Source organism: Haemorhous mexicanus, chromosome 5 (genome assembly GCF_027477595.1).
Source record: "Haemorhous mexicanus isolate bHaeMex1 chromosome 5, bHaeMex1.pri, whole genome shotgun sequence".
Taxonomy (NCBI): Eukaryota; Metazoa; Chordata; class Aves; order Passeriformes; family Fringillidae; genus Haemorhous; species Haemorhous mexicanus.
Window position 1 is genome coordinate 10,659,001 of NC_082345.1, and position 22,205 is coordinate 10,681,205.

General features: G+C 40.3%; 1 protein-coding gene across 1 annotated transcript in view; it reads right to left on the minus strand.

Annotated features, from left to right (window-relative positions):
* The window catches only part of TBXAS1 (thromboxane A synthase 1), a 231,720-nt gene that overhangs the window by 73,141 nt on the left and 136,374 nt on the right, over nt 1-22,205 (minus strand). The window contains exons 7-9 of the mRNA XM_059845873.1: nt 19,602-19,690; nt 16,977-17,125; nt 14,875-15,005 (exon numbers count right to left, since the gene is read on the minus strand). Of these exons, the coding sequence (XP_059701856.1) occupies nt 14,875-15,005; nt 16,977-17,125; nt 19,602-19,690 (369 nt within the window). The remainder of the gene's footprint in view (nt 1-14,874; nt 15,006-16,976; nt 17,126-19,601; nt 19,691-22,205) is intronic.

Sequence of the window (22,205 nt, forward strand, 5' to 3'; positions counted from 1 at the left end):
AAAAGCCAGATTTAGCTGAAGTGCTGTGTAAGATACAGAGATACCACAGTTATGGGTGGAAAAAATGAGATACACTCCTATTTGGTTGTTTCATAAACTGTGTGGGCCCACAGAGAAACCCACAGCTTTGCTTGAGAGCTGGAAACCCTTCCTGTAGCTGGTCAGTATAAAATCAAGGGATTGTCCGCAGCCAGGTCTATTTACACCTCTAATGAACTGGCCACTGTCTCTGACTCTAGGGATTTTCCCCCTAGTACCAGGCTCAGGTACCTAAGATAAGTACTAAGTTTTTCACCATGGAATTCAGTCTAATGGTAAGGAAGTGTCATGGAGTTTGTGGCAGCTGCTTGGCAGCTCTGCCACACTGGGCTGTCAGTGTCAGTCCAGGTCACAGCTCAACAGCATAACCAGCACAGCTCCCTCCATCACACACACACTTGGGGAAGGATCAGAAAGCAGCCCAGAATTCAGTGGCTGGAGAGTCCCATCCAGCTTTCCCAGTCTCTGCACTGTGGTGAGCAAGAGACACTGGCAGCAAATATCAGTGGACAGCAACCTCCTCGCTCAGTATTTGCAAAACATTCAGGATAACACCACGCTGATAATGACTCCTGGCATGATCACAGTGCAAACAATAAATATTGGATTTGTGTGTGTGGTAGCTGAGCTTCTCCTGCCCCACACATGTTTTGCTGCTTGAAGGGGGAGGAGTGACATTTTTAAAATACACAGTGAGGAAAGATAAGAAAAGAAATAACTGAGTGATGGGGGAAAGAATAGCTCAGGCCAGGCCCTGCCATGCATGCCAGCATGTGGAGCAGACACCCATCCCCAAAACCAGCAGCAAGCTGTCCACCCTACTTCACACTGCATGCATGCATCCTCTCCCAAAGCTCATCTGGTCTCCCCCTAAACCATCTGACACTCCTCCCCTCTGTTATTTGCACAAGGAAGGGAGGAGGCCGGAAGGGAGTGTTTTAGGCTAAGTGTCTGACATCCAGAAGCTTGACCCTCTGCTGACTCAAATTGCTGACTAAAAGCTGCTGTTGCAGGCAGCTCTGTTCTTTTCCACTTGCCACAAATTTCAATTTTATTTGCTTAAATTAAATTCCTGATTAATAATAATTTTGTGTTTTAGCAGTTGACTCACATTCAAGAAAATGCACAGGAATCTCATTATTTCTTTCTTACTCTTTGTTCTTCCAGCCCCATATGCTCCTTTTAACATGCTTGCAAAGCTCCACCACTCACTTTGAAGAGCCATCAGGACATTTCAGGGCCATTCGGAATTTACTGCTCACATCCTGCTCTCCCTCATTTTTCTCAGGGTTTGAGATCCGTTCTTTCTGCATCACGCAACTTATAGATTGCATTTGTTTTGAGGGAAGGAACAGCTCATTATTTGGTTTTGTGATGCCCTTAAGGAATTTCAGGAAACCAAAAAAAATTTTTTCTTTTAACTAAACTGATAATAGTTTTGAGACTGACATAAACAGCATGTACTGCTAAAAAAAAAAAAAAAAAACACAACCCATGATATTCATATTCTGTATTAACAATATGGGGAAAAAATTGTCATTATCACTACTTCAAGCAACTGCTCTCCACTGCTGGCAGGCAATCCTACTGCCAGCTTATCCATTCATGATCACACCTACACCCTACATTAGGATTTATCCCGGATTTTCAGCTATATTAAACTGGCTTTTACCTAAAGTACATAAATCACATCTATATCTGACTCTCATGACTTGTGTGCATGAAGGGATACAGGCTTCTAACACAGTGGGTGAAAGCACTGGGAAGGAAAGGATTATTTTCAGCTAACCAGTGACCAATAACAAACTGTGTTATCCTCCACAGTTTCATGGGTGCTGGGTTCAGTTATGGGTTTTATCCAATAGATGGCTCCTCAGTAGCAGGAAGGATTCTCCCCCTGCTCTCCTTCCCTTCACGGAGTTTCAAGATGACTTTCTAATATTTACACAGCTATTATCTTGCAAATATAGTCATTTTGTGCACTCTGATAAACACACAGAAGCAGCATGTGTGTGTGAATTAAAGAACAAAAGAAAAATTAGATGACATTTTATATTACTGCCTGCCACTTTGTCCTCTGCCAGTACAGGGGTGCATGAAAAATGATAGCCTGGAATGCTTCCTAAAGTCAAACTAAAAAAATAAAAAATACAACTATAGAAACATTAACAGCATGCCAAATACAAGCTGTCTTTCTCCCCAAATATATGAGGACATCTCCCATATCTTACATATCCCTGACTGAGCAATACTTAAGGAACTTACAGGCATCATTACTACTCTGTCAACAAAGAATTTTTCGCTAGAAAAAAATAAAATCCTCTGCGTAATTATCGATATAATGACCCAGGAGAGTTCTGTGTAATTGGCAGAGTGCAAGTTAACATCATCATGAGTAAGGTTAACATTTCTGAGACAGTGAAAGTGAATACATTTTTGTTGTTTTACAGAAAAACATAATTAGAATAACCCCCAAGATATTCAGAAAAATCCTATTTATCCCATATGGACACTCCTCTGAATCAGAAGAGCAATTCCCAGTCATTTCTGTTCTGAGATCCATCCTGCATCTCAGTCAGATTTTGTCAAGATCCTGTCAAAACCTGGTTGTAACCCCACTTTGGGATTGTGACCCTCTGGTCCGGCCACATGATCAACAGAAAACAGAACACCCACAATAAATAATAAATTGCATAGAAGCCAGATGATGGCTGTTTAAATTCCCATGATTTAACACTTCAATGGGGCACAAGTACAAGCCCCTATACCTGCTGTTAGCATCTAAAATAATATCATTCCTAATAATAACCTTTATCCTCGAAATATTAAGCTGCTCTGAAAAGTGAGAGAAAGGTACCATTTTACTATAAATACACATATAAATATGTAGCATCCTAACATTAGCACAATTACAGCCATAATAACTGTCAAGAAAAAAAATAACTGTTTCATCCCCGTTCAAAGCTGAGCACAACCACTGGTCTCATTTCAGCATTCCAAAAGGACTTGCCTAATTCCATGCCTCAAGTCAGCCTTTTTTCTGGCTAAAACCTTGAAAATTCAAACCAGCTGGCACCTCGGTTGCTCCAAAATAAGCTCAGCAGCAGCATGCCTGAAAATGGGGCTGTGGCACTGCTGCTCTCCTTTAGCCCTGAGCAGACACCCCAAGCAGCACCCTATCCTTGATGAGCAGCATGCAGAGAAACAGCACATGGAAAAGCCGCCTTATGATCTGGTGATCCCTCTTTGGCTCTTTGCATGCAAGTCATTGCTCTAAAACTGCATGGAGCAGATTTAAACCCTGGCCAGTCCCAATTGTGGTGAAACACCAAACCTCCATCTTCCCACTTGGTTCTCCCTCCCAGGACACTGCAGAGAGCAGAAATCACCCAGCCCCAAAGCCAAGCCTGCAGACTTTCAGCCACCTTATCTCTCTTTAAGGGGCAAATATACAGGCATGTCAAAAAATAAAGAGTTCACAACTGAAATACTGACAATCATTTTCACCGTGGAGCAGTTTAAAAGAGGCAGCAGTGATATTCATTAAGCTGTTAATAATGGATTGTGGCACAAAGCAATTTATCAAGTTTCCACTGTAATTAAAATCACTGAATATTCGGGCACTTGCAATGCACCTAGCTCTCCCTGCTTCTGAAGCTTTACATTTTAATGTGAATTATAGCTCCCTCTCCCCAGAGAGCTACTAAAAAGCCCATTTTAATTGGTATGTTTTTAATTGAGATTACATTATTAAAAAGTGTAAATTTCTGTTGAAGAGAGAAAGGAGGTGCTCAGCTCCCCTTTAGTCTCTGTCTCCCTTAGATATAGCTTGCTTATCCCAGCAGGAGGAAAAAATGAAGGGTAGATGCTGTGAAGGAAGAGGAGAAAGCCCTGAACACTCACAGGGTGTGAAGCCAGGGCAAGGCAGCATTGTCTGCCACAGATGCAGGATTTTCTAGGTGGATTTTCAGGAGGGAGAGGAATCACCACCATCATTCAGGCTGCTCTTAACAAAAGGCAGAGGGAAAACACCACGCAGGGATTCCTGACTCGTAGCCAGCTGACATCCAGGGCACATTTCAGCAAGCCTCTCCTCGAGGTTACCAGTGACAGACAATCTGTTGCTTTCCATAATAAGTAACTCTAATATTAAATTCTCCTCAAAATCCACATACAGTCATGAGCGGATGGGGTCTAGCGAAAGACTCTGCTGGTTCCAGAAGGCTGAGGGCAGGCAGGGAGAGGCAGCCCCTGGGGCAGCCTGAACACAGTGGTCAGAGAAGAGAAGAGAAGTGCCCCAAGCAAACAAAGCTGGTTGTCTTTGTGAACAGATATGGGTCAGACTGAGCACGTTAAAAAAAAAGTGACTTCATGCACTTGGCATCCAAATGCTGGCCACTAAACGGTGCTCCTGCTGGCAAAATGGACTGTCAGTGCCTCTTATAAGTAGGAGTATGGATCTCCTAAGGTGAGTAGACACGAGAGAAAAGGGAGAAATATCAAAGGAGTGCAAAGTAGATGGCAACAGCTGAGACAGATCAAGGGAAAAACTTCCAGAGATCAAAACACGCCAAAAGATGGACAAGATGGTTGAACAAGAATGAAATATCATGGAACAGCTTTTCCATAACTGCTTCAGAAAAGGTCATACTGTATTGCAAAAAGAAGGCAGTGCGTGGGGCTGAGAGAGGTCACTGTACGCAAACAGAGACACAGAGAGACTAAGAGACAAATTCAAAGATCACCCACTAATACCACAAATGCTGCAACTCCCCTTCTAGTTCTGGAAGTGACTCAGGAAGGAAGGATGGTGAACCAACAGCATATAAAAGGGGAAAAAAAAGGATGACATGTGAAAGACAAAACTGAAATTGTTAAAACTGACAGAGGAAGGGAAAGCTCTGTTACCACAATTAGGTCAGTAAATCTGTGATTTTTTCTAAATTAAGAATTTAGATGCTATGCTCTAGTTACACACGTCAGAGGAAAGCCTGCTTGTAGTGGGAAAGTACCCAAACATGCTATTGCTCTGAACAGCAAGGTAAAATTAATATATGAAATTCCCAGTCCCAGTCAATAGGCCCCTTGCAGATTTAGATCAAGAGTAAGTAAAAACAAACAAAAAAAAAGAACATGTAAACAAAGATTAGATCTTATATACCACCCTGGCATTAAAGACCACTGCTCTGCTGTGCAGAAAGGTAATCTCCAGGTTATTTAATTTAATGCAAGATTCCTTTTGCTTGCTGATCTGAAAACCCCACACACAGACCACAGATGAAGCAGGAAAAGGAAGGGCTTTCAGAGACCTCAAGTAGAATCTTCTGAGAAACTTGTGGGAGCACACTGTAAGGGTAGCATAAAGAAGATATGAAGAACTTTAAGAGAGACAAGTTACAAAAGAAATGGAATGTGCACAACCTCAGAGTAACAATTTTCCCTTTCAGCTGAAGGGGTGAATGCTGAGACCATACCATGAAGGAAAACAAACAACAGGAAGCAGGAAAAGATAGGCTGGGCAAGATTTGCTTTATGCCAACAGAATCACAAAGAGAAACTGTGCTTCCAAGCCTATAGAGAGATGACCCTGAAAGACAAATTTAACACTGCTTAGGCTGGCTATTTTGCACAGATGAAAACACGCAGCAGAAAGGCCAAATTACTTACTGATTTGGCATGTACCAACAGATATATGACCACATCAGATTCTACTCTGAGTGCTATAAAAGAAAGGCAGCTGGATGTGCTTTACTCCCTTTCCAGAAAACAGAGACCTTTTTCTAAGCCCTGAACACAACAAAGTCTCATTGGTTATGTGAAATTTCTGTGGCTTCAGCATCCAGGAACATTTCCCCAAATATATATAGTGACCCATCAGGCTGCAACAGCCCTGGTTCAATTATTTTCTCTGATAAGAGTATCAGGAAAGTTGCTAACTAACCAAGGGGACAAACTTTATGTCTAAGGTCATGAAAGAGCAGCATTGAGTACTAGGTATAAAAAGTATTAAAGCCAATGCCACATCCTCCTCAAACAGATGGCCTTTCAGAAAGATTTAATCAGACACTGAAATGCATGCTGCGAATACTCATTACTAGCACAGGATCAGGCTGGGACAAGTGGCCAGCACTGACGTTATTGCCTACAGGGAATTACCACAGGCATAAACAGGATTTGCAATGTTTGAATCTCACTCTGGATAGCAAGCACGAGGTCCCTTCATGATCATAAAGAAGGGTAAAGCAAAAAATTTATGATGAGGTGAGCCAGGTCTACGTGGCAGAAACCCAGGCCCTTATAAGGAGTAACCTCCTAATTTCTTTTGCTTTCTTATCCTCTGGTTTTCTGCTTATGCTTGTCGCACCACCACAAAACTCAGTGACAAAGGCCAGTTTTCTCTGGACACCACCTTCACAGCACAATGAGCCCTTGCTCACCTTATTTTACTGGACACATAAAATACAGCTGTGACCATTCCATGCCCTTCAGTATCAAGAAGAGGAAAACCAGGATATCATCACAACAACCAGCACCCAGAAGAAGGGAAAAGAAAAAAAAAAAAAAAAAGGACTTTTCATCTCTCCTTCAGTGATGGGGGTGGCTTCTTTGAAAAAGGTTTGCCTTTCAATTCTTTCCTCCTTCAGTTTTTCAGAGAAATTTTACTGCAAACATTATTTGGAAGAGTCCTTAAGCTATCTTTTGACCTGGATTTTCAATAAACAATATTTTAAGAAATTGATTTTACCATGAAAACACACCTCTTAAAAGTCATTAAAACATTAACATTTCCAATGACTGAACATGTGAGTTTATTTATTTTCACTGTAGATGACAAAGCCTTTTTTCAGTGCTAAAGATCCCACCCTTCTCAAATAAAAGATATTTCTCATATGCTGTAGATCGGCAAAGTCAAATGTCTATCTTCACTTCCCACAACAGCTGGTGAAAACAAGAGGAAAATACACACAAAACTTATTGACAGAAGCACTTAAGTCCTTCCTCCTTTTAACTCTGAAGGCATCCTGTTGGTTTAGTGACTTCCTGTGGACTAATGGTGCTACAGGGAGCATCTGAACCTCCCCTGTTCTGCCCAGAAAGGGCCAAACTTACAGATTTTTTTGAAGACCCTCTGAAGGAGCTCCACCACACATCTCTTAGAAAGTGAAGTTGGCTTTTCGTGCATAGATACTCACATTTTCCTGGTACTATCTGCAAGACAATTCTTGGCAACTGTGGATAAGCAAAGGTTTAACCAGATTAAGCACCACGAACACCCTGGTGCTTCAATTTACTTTCTATCCATCAGCACAAGTCTGTGTTCTTGCGAACTGAAGCTTGGTCACCCCATGTACTTGGCACTGCTGAGGCTGCACCTCGAATGCTGCATTCAGTTTTGGGCCTCTCACTACAGGAAAGACATTGAGGTGTTGCAGCATGTCCAGAAAAGGGCACTGAAGAAGGGTCTGGAGCACTAGTCTGATGAGGAGCAGGTGAGGGAGCTGGGGTTATGTAGCCTGGAGAACAGGAGGCTCAGGGGGAACCTTATCACTTTCTACAACCATCTGAAAGGAGGTTGAACTTAGGTGGGGGGTGGTCTTTTTTTTCCCCCAAGCAATACCACAAGAGGAAAAGGCCTCAAATTGTGCCAAAGAAGGTTTTTGATTTGATATTAGAAAAAATCTCTTTGCCAAAAGGGCGCTCAGTTGTTGGGAAGGACTAACCCTGGAGGTATGTAAAAGTCATATAGATGTGGCACTTGGTGGACATGGTTTGGTGGTGGACTTGACAGTGCAGGGTTAATGGGTGGGATTTAATGACCTTAAAGGCCTTTTATAATATAAATGATTCCGTGATTCTGTGTGAGCAGTGCCCCAAGAAGTCAGGGAGATGGCACTTTGAACCCCAGAGTGTAGCTGAGGTGGCTGGCATGTGTGAATTATGGGATAGGGACATCACTCCTGTCACCGCCTGAAGAAGAAGTGGAGATACACTGTAGTGCTTGAGAAAGACCAAAAGGGAATGGAGAGAGGTGGAGGCATCAGAGAAAGAATCACGGATGCCAAGATTATGTTGTTACGGCTGCTGCAGAGTTTGCTGGAGTGGGGCAGATTATATACACATTATACCCTCTGCCTATTCCTTGTCTAGAGTTCATGAAGCACTCTGAGCCACAACCAAGGAGACAGTAAAACACTGCCATAGTGCAAAGGGTCAGCAACAGCAAGCAGAGCTGCTTGTGGCTTGCTGGCAGCAGGTAACAAAGCAGACATTTGCTAACTTCTTGTGACCATAGTGCCCATAAAGCCCTGGGCTCACAGGGGCTCTGGGCTGTAGAACTGGAACAGATGCAGCAGTAATGCGAAACTCTTCCTGCACACCTCGGGGAGGCAAGAAAGGCACCACTCTTGTTACCTGTTCTGTCCTTAACCTCTTTGGAGTAGAGAGACTGCAGAGCTGCATTTCATGATCAAAGAACCTCAGCCAGACGCTTCAGCCCAGGCGTGAAACCCAAAGATCACACCTAGTAAGCCTGTAGTTCCTCCTTGGAAAGATATCAACAGGGTGATCAAGAAATTTCAACAGGCGCCCAAAAGTAATAGGGTTTTCCAGTTCGTTTCCATTCAAGGTTTTGTGGCTTTGTTATGTTTAAATACCCACCTCAGAAATCTTGAGAAAGTTATAAAACTCATCACATCTTCAAGAAAAATAAAATAAATAATTTAAAAAAATTCAAATGTGGGAAGGAAGAAAAACAAACCACAAGGAAATGGCTTGACTTTTAAAATAAGGTGAATAATTAAAATTTCTTTTAATACAATGCTAGATCTTTTTTTCTTCAGAAACACTGCATGCTGCCCAAGCACAGACACCAGATTTAATGTTCAAAAGTTTTTATAACATATTCTAGAGCAATTATACCCCTCTGTTAAAAGCAGCAGGAATAGAGGTTTCAGAACTGTGTTCAACTCCATATTTCGCCCAAATTTCCTCTATATCTTTAAAACACACATTTAGCTCTCTGGAAAGTCCACATTTCCACCTGACAAAGGCAGTGGATAATGGGATGATCAGACTGTGAGAACAGCCCAGTAGAACAGAATCACAGCATCCCTCCAACATACTCAGAAAAACAAAAGAACCAGACTGATCCTTTGTTTTACTGACTTTATTAATCAATAAAATTAGATTATTTAATATTGCCATATAGTGTGCATCCTTAAATGGACACCACAAATTTTGCTTGGTTTTATACAAAGGCAAGAATACTGCACACTATTAGAAGGTGTCTAATCCTCCCATCTGCTGTTTTAGTAGAAAAATATTTACTTTTAAACATCTGTATTGCGTTTACACAGCTCAAACACACACACATAGCTCCTGGAATGTACATAGTATTTAGCAAATTTTTAACTAACTTTTCTTTGTAATTGTATAGTTTTCCCTTGACAAAGAGAGGATCAGACTTTTTCAGGAGGATTACCTCTGCTCAACTCATTTCAAGCAGCTCTTGAATAAAATAGTTCATTAGTTCATGAAAAGGAAAGACTCCAGGGAACTACTGGCAAAGGAAGAGAAAAGAACAGAGTGTCACAGTAATTAGGTTTTGAGATTGTCGCTTATCCTCCAGAATGCAGGTACACACACACATGTCCCTCTTCCCCTTAGGGGAGATCATTGCATGTTTATCCCTGGGAATCAGTGTACCAGAGATTAAAACTCTAACCCAGTCATAATTTCCCAGAAAGATACTAAAAGTTACCTCTTCTTTATAGCACGTTGCCTTTGCTAGTCCATAGAGCAAGAGAAGTCCACCCCCCTTTGCAAGCATTTAAATGCCTTAATTTCAGAGCTACTCAAAACGCAGTCTTCTGACCTTTTTAGACTCCCATGGCTGATGCTGAAAAACCAAAGGACTTCCACTCACTAGGAATCTCTCATGCCTGCCCAGGTGTACAGGCAGCCTGGGAAAAGCAGAGACACTGACTGTAGCTACCAGTGATCAGGGAAAAGACTGGCCAGGAATGAGGATGGAAAGCAGGGAAAATTGGAGGAGGTTGCAATTGTTAACCAGAGGACAACCTCTTTTGACCTATACCTGGCACAGCAGACTACAGAGCATCCCAGAGCCACACCAATTAAAAGGAGGCCAAATCATCACCAGGACTGAGACATTGTACAGTTTCTAAGTGGCTTTACACCACAGGGCTCAAAGGGAAGCATGGCTCTCAGCAGCACAGCCTTCACACTCTTCTGATGTTGTTCCTTCTGGCTGCTCTGCATTTGCATTAAAAGCACTCAAACAGACTCTGTAAGTCTCCAGCCAGACTGACTGGACAGCAAACTGAGATGCCAGTGAATAGTTCTGGTGATACTTTGCTGTGCACTGTCACCCTCTCATTCCAAATTGTCTTGAGAACACTAAGAAGCAGCTGATGGCCATCAGAAACATCATCAGATCACTACTGGCCTGGCACGGATTATGTGACCTTACACATTCACTGTAGACAGTATGACTGGAAAAATCAGGAAATATCAGAAGAAGGTGTTGAAGCCTCTATGAATTCTCTAATTCTCCTTGCTAAAGGATGCACATTTTCAATAGTGGATTTTTCCACAAGTCTGTTGTGATTTTCTAGAAATAATCAATAGCCTTAAATTGTTCCAGTACAGTTGTTGTTATTACTATGGATTACAAATGAAACTCTGGACTTTCATCTGCTGACAGGGGGCTTAGTTTCAACCCACAGGTGTTGAAGCGGATCTCAGTTTTGAGCACTAGGAAAGACTCCTTTATTTAGACATCATAATTTAAAATAAACCAGTGGGTTAAGAACTGAGCTATAACGGGATATAAAAATAGCTTAATAACACAAAAAAATTTTGCATATCAGATTGTTAAATGAAAATCTATCAATGTATTATTTATGGAAGCAAACAAATAGTTTATCTGCCCTGTCTTTGGAAATATTTTGCTTCAGGGAAAAATTCAAACCTGGACAGATAATCAGGGTAAGGTATTTGAACATTTAAATCTTGCTGGATCCTTTAAAGTAGGTGTTAAGTGGTACATTAAATTTGTGCTGTTTCTTCTGATCTGGGTAAATTTGCTCTTCTGTAAATAGTGGGAAAAGCCTTTTACAATAATTTGAATCCATGAATAAATGTAATGTATTAAAATTTCTAAAGTACAGGCATTAAATGTTTTTGTACATAAGCCAAATGAGTGGGATATCCAGGACTAGAATTATTTGAGTGACCACAGAAAGATAATATATAATTAAAATGACATCTGCACCACTAACCGAGGGGATGAGAGAAAGTGACATCACAGATCTCATATAAGCTGCAAGCATATTATTAGATCTAAACCTGGCTGTAAAATTACTATCTACCCAAGGGATTATCTTTAGGCATTCAGAAGCATTGTTTCATTTACTGATAGAACAGAGATGATAACAGGCTGACTTTGCTTGTCACATTGTTTTTTGGCCTTTCTTTATTCTTTGTTCACATTAGCTGTAGATGAGAGGAAGACAAGTTTCAGCTAAATCACTGTCGTGGAGCTTTTCATTGTTTTACAGTTTGTTCCAAAGGCTTTTTTTACCCTCTCTACCCCCTCCCCTCAAGAAAAGAACCCCAAAGCATTTTTAATGGTGATAAAATCAGTGGGGAGTAAAAGATGCACACAATGTAACATCTATGAGTGTAGCAAACTAAGGAATACCCATTGGCCTAATGCACCTCAGGGAGACCATAAGACTTGGCTTATAGCTCTCATTATTAGCAAAAAGAACCAGTGGCTGCTAGTTATATCTTGGCCTAATTAAAATTCAGTGCCAAAACTCCAACTGGTTTCAGTGGGCACATTTCATCATTTGAGACCTAGGACAGAGGACATAATTCTCATTCTCATGCAGGGCTTTCTGGGACACCTCATCTCTGTAGATTTAACTTCTGCATTAAATTGAAAAAAGCTGCATTTTGTTCTGTTTTACACACCATTTTTATGTCTCTGCAAATATTAGTTGCCTATATTTGTAACAAGACTCATGTGCCACCAACCTGAAACATTCCAAATCCCATAAGCAGATATAGAACATAGGCAGTGAAAAGGGAAAAAAAAAAGAAAGCTCCAAACTTTCCAGTCACTTTTGAACAATAACGATAGTGAACTGCAAAGGAGACTTAATTTGCTTAAGAAATCTGTCCCTAATAGTCAAAATCCTAGGACTTGAAATAGTTTGCAAAATTGGCATATGGGAGCTAAGGAAAAAGTCCAGGAGCAGACAGGTCGGCAGGCAGCCATGGATTTGGGCATACACTACTAAGGCAAACACAGACCTTGCACTTTCCCCCACATTGTTCCAGTGTTGGGCAGCTACTGCCATATGTTATCTCTTACAGCACCTCCCAAAACCCCTTCCAACAGAACCTTAAGCCTCTGGCCCATCAACCACTGCAGCCTGCAAAGAGGCTGCATCATGCAGATTTCTGCCTCCTGATCTCATCACTACAATCTTGCTTTTTTTCTGTGCTGTCCCATGTTTAAGGGACCAGCTCTAGCACAGTGAAGGGTTTAGCCCATGATCAACCCCATCAGTGCTACAGCCACAGGAACACGCTGCATTCTATTAATAACAGTTAATGCAGAAACCACTTTTAACCCACATTAGGTTGTTCATTGTCCCTTTTATCCTTTCATAATTCATACACAGAACAGACTTTCCATTTCAGACCCTGTTGGCATGAATCTTTGATTTAAAACTGTCCATACCTACAGCCACATCTGCAGGCCATTAAGAGTTCACATTGGACCTATGCAGTAGAAATGAGGTGCCTGCAAGAAGTTAGTACATATCATCAGTGCCAGAAGATATTCCTGCAGCACTCAGCCTGGGCCAGGAACCCTGTTTATGAATCACCAGTTGTTTGTGGCCAGTCAGTGGTGCTTACCATCCTTCAGGTGAAAAGAAAAACAAAGACTGATGAAGGTGGGCTGAAGGAACAGCAAGTAGCATGTAGTGATAAACTGCTACGAGTGTAGAAGTGAGAATCACAGCAGAAAAAGTCAAAGAGCAGCAATATATTTGAATATAGATTTTGTTTTTTAAATGTGTCCTGGAAGTAAAGTAGGGTAAACCAAAATTCATTTTATCCTGAAAAGTGGCAGCTGTGGGGTGAAGCTGTGAGAATAAGTTGGGAGGATCCGTTCTCACCTGTGCTGTTACTCCATCAGCATTTCTCTTCATCTCAGAGAGGCACGAAGCATCTCTTACACCTCAATATTAACAGCTTCCTTCATGTGGATGTTGTGTGTTTTGTGCCAATTGTTGTGCAAAAATTTGTTTCACTTACATCAAAAATGGAATTCTCACTGATATTCTTTGTTTCTCATCCATATTCCTCCATGAAAAGAAATGAAATGAAATTTCACGCAATAAAAGAAAATTAAGTGGAATGCAAAAAAAATTAAATGAAAAAATATGAAAAGAAGTGAAAGGAAACTTAAAGAAATGAAATCCTGAGATTTCATATCCTTTCATCAAATGGAAATTCATTTCATGAAATAAAATGAAAAATCAAATAATAAAATTAAATTAAATGAAACAAAAAAATTAAATGAAATCTTGGGATTTCATGTCATGAATGAAAATGAAATGAAAAGTCAAGGAATGAAATGAAATGAAATTCAATGGAATTAATTGAAATGAAATTAATTTAAATTTAAAGAAATTAAGGGAAACATACCAAAATAGAATTAGATGAAATCTTGAGATTTCTTTTCCTTTCCTTTCACAAAATGAGCTTTCATTTCGTGAAAGGAAATGACATGCCAAATCAAAGAAAGAAATGAAATGAAATTTTAAAAACTGAAATTAAAAAATGAAATTATATGAAATGTAACAAAATTAAATTAAATGAAATCTTGGGATTTCATTTAATGAGAGGAATGAAATGACAAGTCAAGAAATGAAATGAAATGAAACAAATTTAACAGGAAAAAAGAAAATAAAGGAAAAATTAAATTAAATCAAAAGAAATCTTGGGATTTAATTTCCTTTCATGCTTGTTCTTCTTTTGTCCGAAACAAACTTTTGTATCATAGAACCAAAGCAGCGGTCTACATTCCAAAAGCTTCATAGATCAAAAATAGAGAGACTTTCATTAAAGTGTATGTGCCTTCACATACTTCATAACACAAGAGTGACTAAAAACAAACACAAAAAACCTCCTCAGAGTTCCTTATGTCCAAAAAAAGAGGAAACAAATGATTTGCTAACAATGGGCAGCCATTTGTTTGCACACTTCAGGTTGTATTTACTACCTTTCTATTTAGCCATTTCAGCTCAAGTGGCTGCTCTAAGCAGACATTCAGATTCTTCCCAAGTTCCAAAGCAGCAGGAACTGGCACAGGGCTCTGTGAAACCTGCTTCAGTTCTCAGGGAGAGACCGGGTTGAAACACTCAGTGGGGTTATTTTCCCCCCTGGTCCTTGAGGAAAAGTAGTGTAGACATGACACATGACTTTAGGATGGGAAGAAAATTCCACAGGCTGAATCCTTCCTTCTGGGCCTAGAAACTGGGCAGAGAAGTCATCCCAGATGCAACTTTTCTGCATCCTAACTTGAGGAGAAATACTAAGAGAAGCAATACTGGAATGTGTTAACAATTCTGCCTAATGGTACAACAAAGCTAAAAATTAATCAAATCTTCACTAAAATACTTTGAATGTTCAGAGAGATTGAGTTTGTTTTTCCAACAGAGGCTTATGCCACTTCCAGTTTTTCCTGAAAACATTTGCTTATCCTTATATTTATCACAGAAATAGTCTTACCTGAGCTGCATCTTGCTGGTGTCTGTGGACAATTGCATTTTTTATGGTTTGGATAAAAAATTGATTAAGCTCCTTTTGTTTCTTGTTGGGAAAAATGCGTAGCAATGGGATCATTATGAATGGGAAAGAAACTGTAAGAGATTTTAAAGAAGAAAACATTGAATCAGACTGTGAGAGCATATAATAGTCCCCCTTACTCTTCCTTAATATTATAAAACTTTTCAAGTGGGATGTGTTCCTTTTATGAAGACTGATTTCTCCTCTCTTCCTCTCCCTTTAGCAACCTGTGAGGGTGGAAGAAAAAGAGGATCCCCTTTTGGAGATGTCCTGCTGGCCAGGACTCCCTTTTCAGACAGATGCCTTCCAAGCTAGTTTCCACAACGCCTCAGGATTTTGGTTCAGATTTTTGGTGTCACAAAGCCACCACAATAAAGGGGAGAATTATTCCCCTACCTGCCCAGACAATTACATAGGGAAAGTGGGTGATCTTGAACTGGCCTAGCAGCTTATGGCACCAACACGTGAAATTGGGTAGTTTTCATTCCTGCTTACAGCTGTCCAGCATTAGGGACCTATATGAAGGATGGGGCTCTTTAGCAGGGCCTCTTTCAACAGGACAAAGACTATGAGGTTTAAACTAAAAGAGAGCCAATTCAGATTAGACAGAAGAAAGAAGTGCTTTACAATGAAGCTTGTAAAACAGGGGCACAGGTTGCCCAGTGGGGTGGTGGGTGCCTCATCCCTGGAACATTCAAGGTCAGGAGGGACAGCGTTCTGAACAAACTGACCTAGTTGAAGACATCCCTGCTTATTGCAGGGGATTGGACTAGATGACTTTTTAAGGTCTCTTCCAACACTGTTGTGTGATTCTATTTATTTTGCTTCTCTAAACAGGCCACAGACTCAGGAAGTGAGATATTATCAAAAGGATGGTCTTCAGTCCATACTTCTATAGCCACAACCTAGACACCTGAGTGAAGTCTTATATTCTAATAAACCCCTCATTGACTTATGAACAACTTAAGACTAACAAATCAATCATTGGAAAAACCCTGTCCTGCCAACAGGGCAACAACATTGTGGAAATTCTCACCACATTAATGAATGAGCAGAAAGAGATGAATCCAGGAATCCAACTCCAAACATAACAGAAACTTTTTTGTAATGAAGGACACACTACTCTTAGATGTATAGGGGCACATTTCTGTCCCTTAAGAAATTGGTTACAAATCACATTTTGCAATCAGGTTAAATGTTAACCCCAGGGCAATTTGGATACACAGCTCCAGAAGGAAACAGTTGATGTGCTGTGAGTACAGGTGCAATCTGTAATGACAGCAGGATCAGATGGCCACAGGAAACTTTGCCACCTGATACTACTGTGTGCAGGTCTAGATAACAAGATGATAAACGCTCAAAAGCCTTGATTTTGCTGTGGCTTCCTCAGCTGTGATTCTTACTGGCCTTGAATTATCAGGATCATCACCACGATGAAGCCTAAGCTTTCATGCCCTAGAACTACATGGCTTTATACCCCACTCTTGCATTGCCTATCCATTAATTCAAAATAAGTGCATTCTGTTCAGGACACTTGTGATCGTTATCCTTCAGAGCCATCAACCAGGCTGTGGACAGTGTTCAAAAAAGAATTGGGAGACTTACACAATCTGTTTATAACCTTCTACCTCTTTTTTTCAGTGGGTTCATAATGGGTGAGATTTCAATCTCTATTAAGCAAATCAAGTGCACAAAAACTTTACACTTAGGTCCCAAAGGGCAATTACTCTGTTTTAGTGAGAAGTGTATTAAAACAAGTACTGTAAAAACTGCAGGACCCAGAAACTTTCATGTCAGATGAACCAGGAGCATTGTGTTCCTGGACTCTTTCTGGAGTAAGTTTCATTAATGGTGGCAAGACCTGTAGAGCACATGGTGGGAATCTCAAGGGTAGAAGTGGCCTGTGGGGTGCATTCTGAATCCCTCTGAAATAATGTCAGCTATAACACTTCCTACTCTGGCTTCAGCATGAAGCAGTTTTGCAATTTGAGAATGACTTTTATGAAATTACCACAAGAAAGTAGACAAATGTAGAGTATACTCACGGATTAGAATGAGAAGAGGCTTAAACAAAGACATTTCAAAGAATGTTCTGCAATTCTTAACAAAGGGGTCGTCAGGATTCTTCTGAGAATCCACCTCAGTACCAAACGCTACGCTACCGACGACATCCAAGGTAAAGCAGTTGTAACACCTGCATTTAATTGAAGAATGATAAATTATTACCTACAAATCACATATCCATTAATATCTTGCTTCTACAAACATCACACAGCATTAATTTTTGCCACTGAGTTTCCTTTTACTTTTAGATTTGAGCTTTGTCAACAAGAGATGCTTCCATCATTCTGACAAATGGTGCTGCTTGATAATGAACACTTTTTCCAAACCTACAAAGTGAACATATTTTCATACTCAGTAATTCCACTGAAATTTTATTAAAAACAATTTAATTTGTTATGACCTAGAAATCAAATGTAGAAAACACATCAGAGATGCATAAGCATTTTCTTAGTATGCATCCTAATAAATGAGATCGTTCCTTTCCCATTTTTAACTGCAAAAAGCACACCTATTTCCAGTCCAGTCTAAACTCTCAGAGACAAGAGGTTCTTAGGTAAAATTAAGGTCCTTAAGGATTCCTCCTTCTTCTTCTTCATACCTCCTTTGTAGTGTAACTCTGTGGACAAAACCAAGAGAAACTGACACCAAGTGAAATCTTGAAATCTGTATCTCTATAGAGAAGCCGACAGTGCTTTGAGAACTCCAAATGACATGGGGACCCATGATCTAGAAACATCAGAACTTACTAAACAGCTCCCTGCATAATCTCACTCTCAATCCAGTTGTCTTACCATCTTTATTCTCCTAGTAGGCTTTAGCAGCTCCATTAAGTTTTGAGATGGGTAGACTGAAAATGTAAAATATGCTTGGAATTTGATTCTTCTGATCTGCGGTGAAGTAAGCAATGTCTGTACTTCCATGATCCTTATGAAAGGCTAATATAAATCTCTGGTGTTTTAATCTGAGTGAGCATGTATGAAGGGAAGAACAGGAGCCAGACCCATTATATCCTGCATATCTTATGTGAATCAGTATTTCTAAATGACAATCTTAGTGACCTCTCATTCTGATCACACCAGAGAAGATTTAAAAGATACAATAATGCAAAACTCACTTCTTTTGGTCTTCAACTCTTACACACACATAAAAAGCATCATTAGAAGTTAAAATGTTAAAGGGGGGGGGCATTGCTATAAAACAATAATTTAAGAAGGACTCAATCATCTACCTCTCCAAGGTACTGAAAAATAAAAAAGCCTTAAAAAATAAATTTTGAGCTATTGGCAAAACACAAAACAGCTTAAGACAACTAAGGTCATAGGAGGTTACAGATAGGTCTTTTTCTCCAAAAAACAGCTCCCAAGGCAATTCTGTAAAACTGCAGTGGAATGAGAATCACAATTATAAATACGTCAAACCTGCTGAAATGGTAGTATAGTAAAACAACTGGAAATATCATGTTCTGAGACAGTCAACATCATTCATTTATACTTTCAAAGGGTCTTTTCCAAAGTGTCTCTTGAGAGATGAAACCCTATAATGGATCAATAGCTAAAAGACCACTCAAAGACAAAGGACAAATGGAAAAGACTGGAAGGACTGAAAAGGTCAATTTTCATCACAGCACTAGGCTAGTGTAATGTATCTTGAGGTTTCATAGCACCTCTTCAGCTGCTTATTAGATACATCTCTGTTCATATACACACACACACCACATTTGCATGTGCACATGTACTTTAAAAAAAGATTAATAAATTGTGGCTAAATATCCATTTCTTCTGATGAAACAATATTATTTGTGCTGCCTCAGTTTGGAAAATCATTAAGAACTTCCGAGGGCACTGACCAACCCAGCAAATGAAGTGTAGGCAAAATGAAGCAAAAATAGTGCCTGTTAGAAAGAATGCATTTGAACTGCTACCCAGGATCTTAGAGAAAATGCATCTACTCAGAGAAGGGACTAGACAGTCTTGTGAACAGTTCAGTGAAGACCTTTGATGAAAGAGCAGCAGAAAAGATAATAGGATATTAAAAGCATAACAAATGAGAAAAAGTACAATATGGAAAATATTAAAATGTCATTTGATAAATCAATGGTGCATTTTCATCTGGAGTAGCAATCCTGTTGCTTCCCCAAAAGATAGCATGCCATGAGAGGGGGTTATGAAGAATGTGGTAAGAATGATTTAGTGCTCAAAAAATCCTCAAATTTAAAAAATAAAGCAAAAGAGTGATGGACTAGATATACTTGATACTAGACCAATTCTTATGTTTGTGCATTATGGGCAGCCTGCAGAGAATAGACTGGACAGGGACTAATGCAGCCTTCCTTTGTCCTTCCAGCTGTTAAAACTTCATTAAATAAATGCCAGAAATACATTAGATGCTTTACCAAAATTACTTTTCAAGTATGCAATGAGTGTCCCAGGAAGAAAAGGCTTTTATCAGACACACCCTCCATTAAACTATGATCTCCATTTTTTAAAGTGAGAGAGGAAAAAAAAAATCTTTTTGACAGTAAGTGTGAATTCAGAATAACTGCTGCTATTGACTTTTTTCCCTCTTTTTTAATAATCTGCTACTGAGTTTTGGCATGGTGAACATACCTCTGGATATCAAAAGCTTTGCCAGAATCTGCGTAGACTTTCAAGTTACACAGCAGGATGTCACAGGTCTGGTTTATCAATGGTGTCATCTGGAAAGGAACACATTGAATTGTGAAAAAGCATGAAAATGTTAAGAAAAAAACATCAAACAAAAATAATTATTTTAAATTATTTTTATCTGATAAATGGGATAGAGCTCTCAGGTTCCTCTGCAGGTTATTAGGCACTTGTGCATAGGTAAGATGAAATGTTGGCACTTTCTGCTCAAAATAAACCTACACATTCTAGGGATGCCCTTCTCCAGCTCTGGGCCTAAATGCAAGAGGCTGTGTCACCTACCTGACCAATGGTTCTTGCCCCACTGTGGCTACATACACAGAGACCTATCAGGCAAAAATATCCCCCTTTCTGTTTAATCATTCCAAACAATGATTTATCATGATCTTTGTTTGCACTACATCACATTTAGGTTAGATATGCTCCAGGGCAGAGGAATAATGCTTTCCAAAGTCCTGTAAAGGCAGTGGCATCGGTTCTATCCTGCCATCTCTCAGTTTGAGGGACTTAACATGCAACTAGAAAGTGACCCTGGATACCACTACAAGCTGCCGAGGGCAAACTGCTATTGGTACACAAGGAAAGGCTTTTCTGAAGTGGTGATGCCATTAAACAGACATTTGTGCGGATTTATTCACCTAAGGGTTCTTTCCAGTCACTAACACATGCTGGTCAGGTAGACTTAACCACAGCTTGGCTATTATATCCAACAGTGCAATAGTCTCTTCTTTAGGGCTTCATGGAAACCACAGCACTGGCAAACATCAAGGCCTCATCAATGTCTCACTTTCTGTCTCTTTAGCTTCCTACATATGAGGAATCAGACACTTCCCTGATTACACCAAATGGGGGGACAGAGGAAGGGGGTAGCAACAATGCAGCCATGGACCAAAATGAATTATATCCTACAGCTCTTTCCCATATAGACTACCAAGAGCAGCCTACAACTTAATACCAGAGCCTTGCCTCAACAACTCTGTCAAGCATCAGCAATGTACACACAGAACCTTGCCTTTCCTTCCTGAACTACCTCCTTCAGCATACGGATGTCAACAAACATGAGAACAGACTCATCCTACTCCTCTGACATTCTTGTTACCAAAAAAGACTTACTGCAGCCTCGCAGCACACTCTGAGAGCTCTGCAGCCTGCCCAGCCAAGTCCATTTTGCTTGGCACTTCTACCTCTGTGAAACTGGCACAACACTTTGTGCACAGGCACTCTGCCATCTCAACACATGGGCAAGACTGTACGCAGTCAAAAGGCCAACGCGGGAGCATCCAATATGTTTTCCAAAGGCACAAGTCTGACTCAAGAATGTGTCTAGCTGCTCTCGAGGTCCCATGCCTATATGAGAGAAATTACATTGCAGAGCCAGGTCGATTTGGGCTTTGCCACAGTCTCACAAGACAGCTCTGGTGCCGGATCAGCGCTTGGTAAAAGTAGCTGTTACACTTTTGGGAGGTGCACACCACAGTTATGTGGCAGCCTTCTTCATCTTTTGGCTTTCCAAAAAGGTCTCCTGCAGCAAGCTTCTTCTCAAAAAAAGCTTCAACCAAATTAATAAATCTCTATTCAACAGATTGAACCAAGGTGAAATACTTCATAATCTCTGGGTCCAGGCCCCCCCGCTAGTGAACTGAACCAGCCAAGGAGAACAAAATGAAAATCAGTTTTTTAACAGGTATGATGTTTCTGAAACAGATGGTGATCATTTCAGATTTTCCTTTTATTGCCCTTTTTTCTCTCTTATTCTTCATCACATCACCAGATCTGTAACCAGCCAGCTGGTTGCTATCACTTTTCAACAGCTGGCAGAGACATCAGGGGCACGTACGTCTGGCCAGGGCATCCCACAGCACCTCTGCACTTTGCACATTCCACCAGCCTTCAGAAATACTGTTGCAATTCATTCCTAGCCATGAGGTATTTTTATTAGTAAATCTAACCAGGAAAACAGGGAGGGGGGGCACATGGATTTAATTTACTGTTAGCATGACAATAACAGATTCATGTCAATAAAACAATTATTTGTATATGAAAGCTACAGGGGATATCTACTCTGGAATCCTAGGTTGGTTCGGGTTTTTTATTCCCCTGGGGGACATAAATTAGTGCAAGATTGCAAACTACAAAGACCACAGACTGAAACATTCTTAAGTCTCATAACACCTCAAAATCTTTGTCCGATTGTCAAGAAAAATAAAGTAGTGTCAGGGGAGGTGAACTATACCAAGCACAGAAACTTGACATGTTGATCTACACTGCCTTGGGTATCAGTTACTTCCCATACATTCTGATTTGCCAGTCAGAACATAAAACCTGCATAACCTGCCTGAGATTCAGTTCTTGGTGGATAAATAAACCCCAGCTGCTTTGTGTTCAGATTGGCTGAGAGTAACAGGATGAAGAAAAATCTAAACAATATGGTCCCTGTAAATATTTGATCTGACAGTTATCTAATAGCAAGAGTAGCCCAGAGTCCAAATTTCTTTCTTTCTGCCAAAGAAGAGCATTTGGGGTTAGGGTTTTCATGATGCCAGGGGC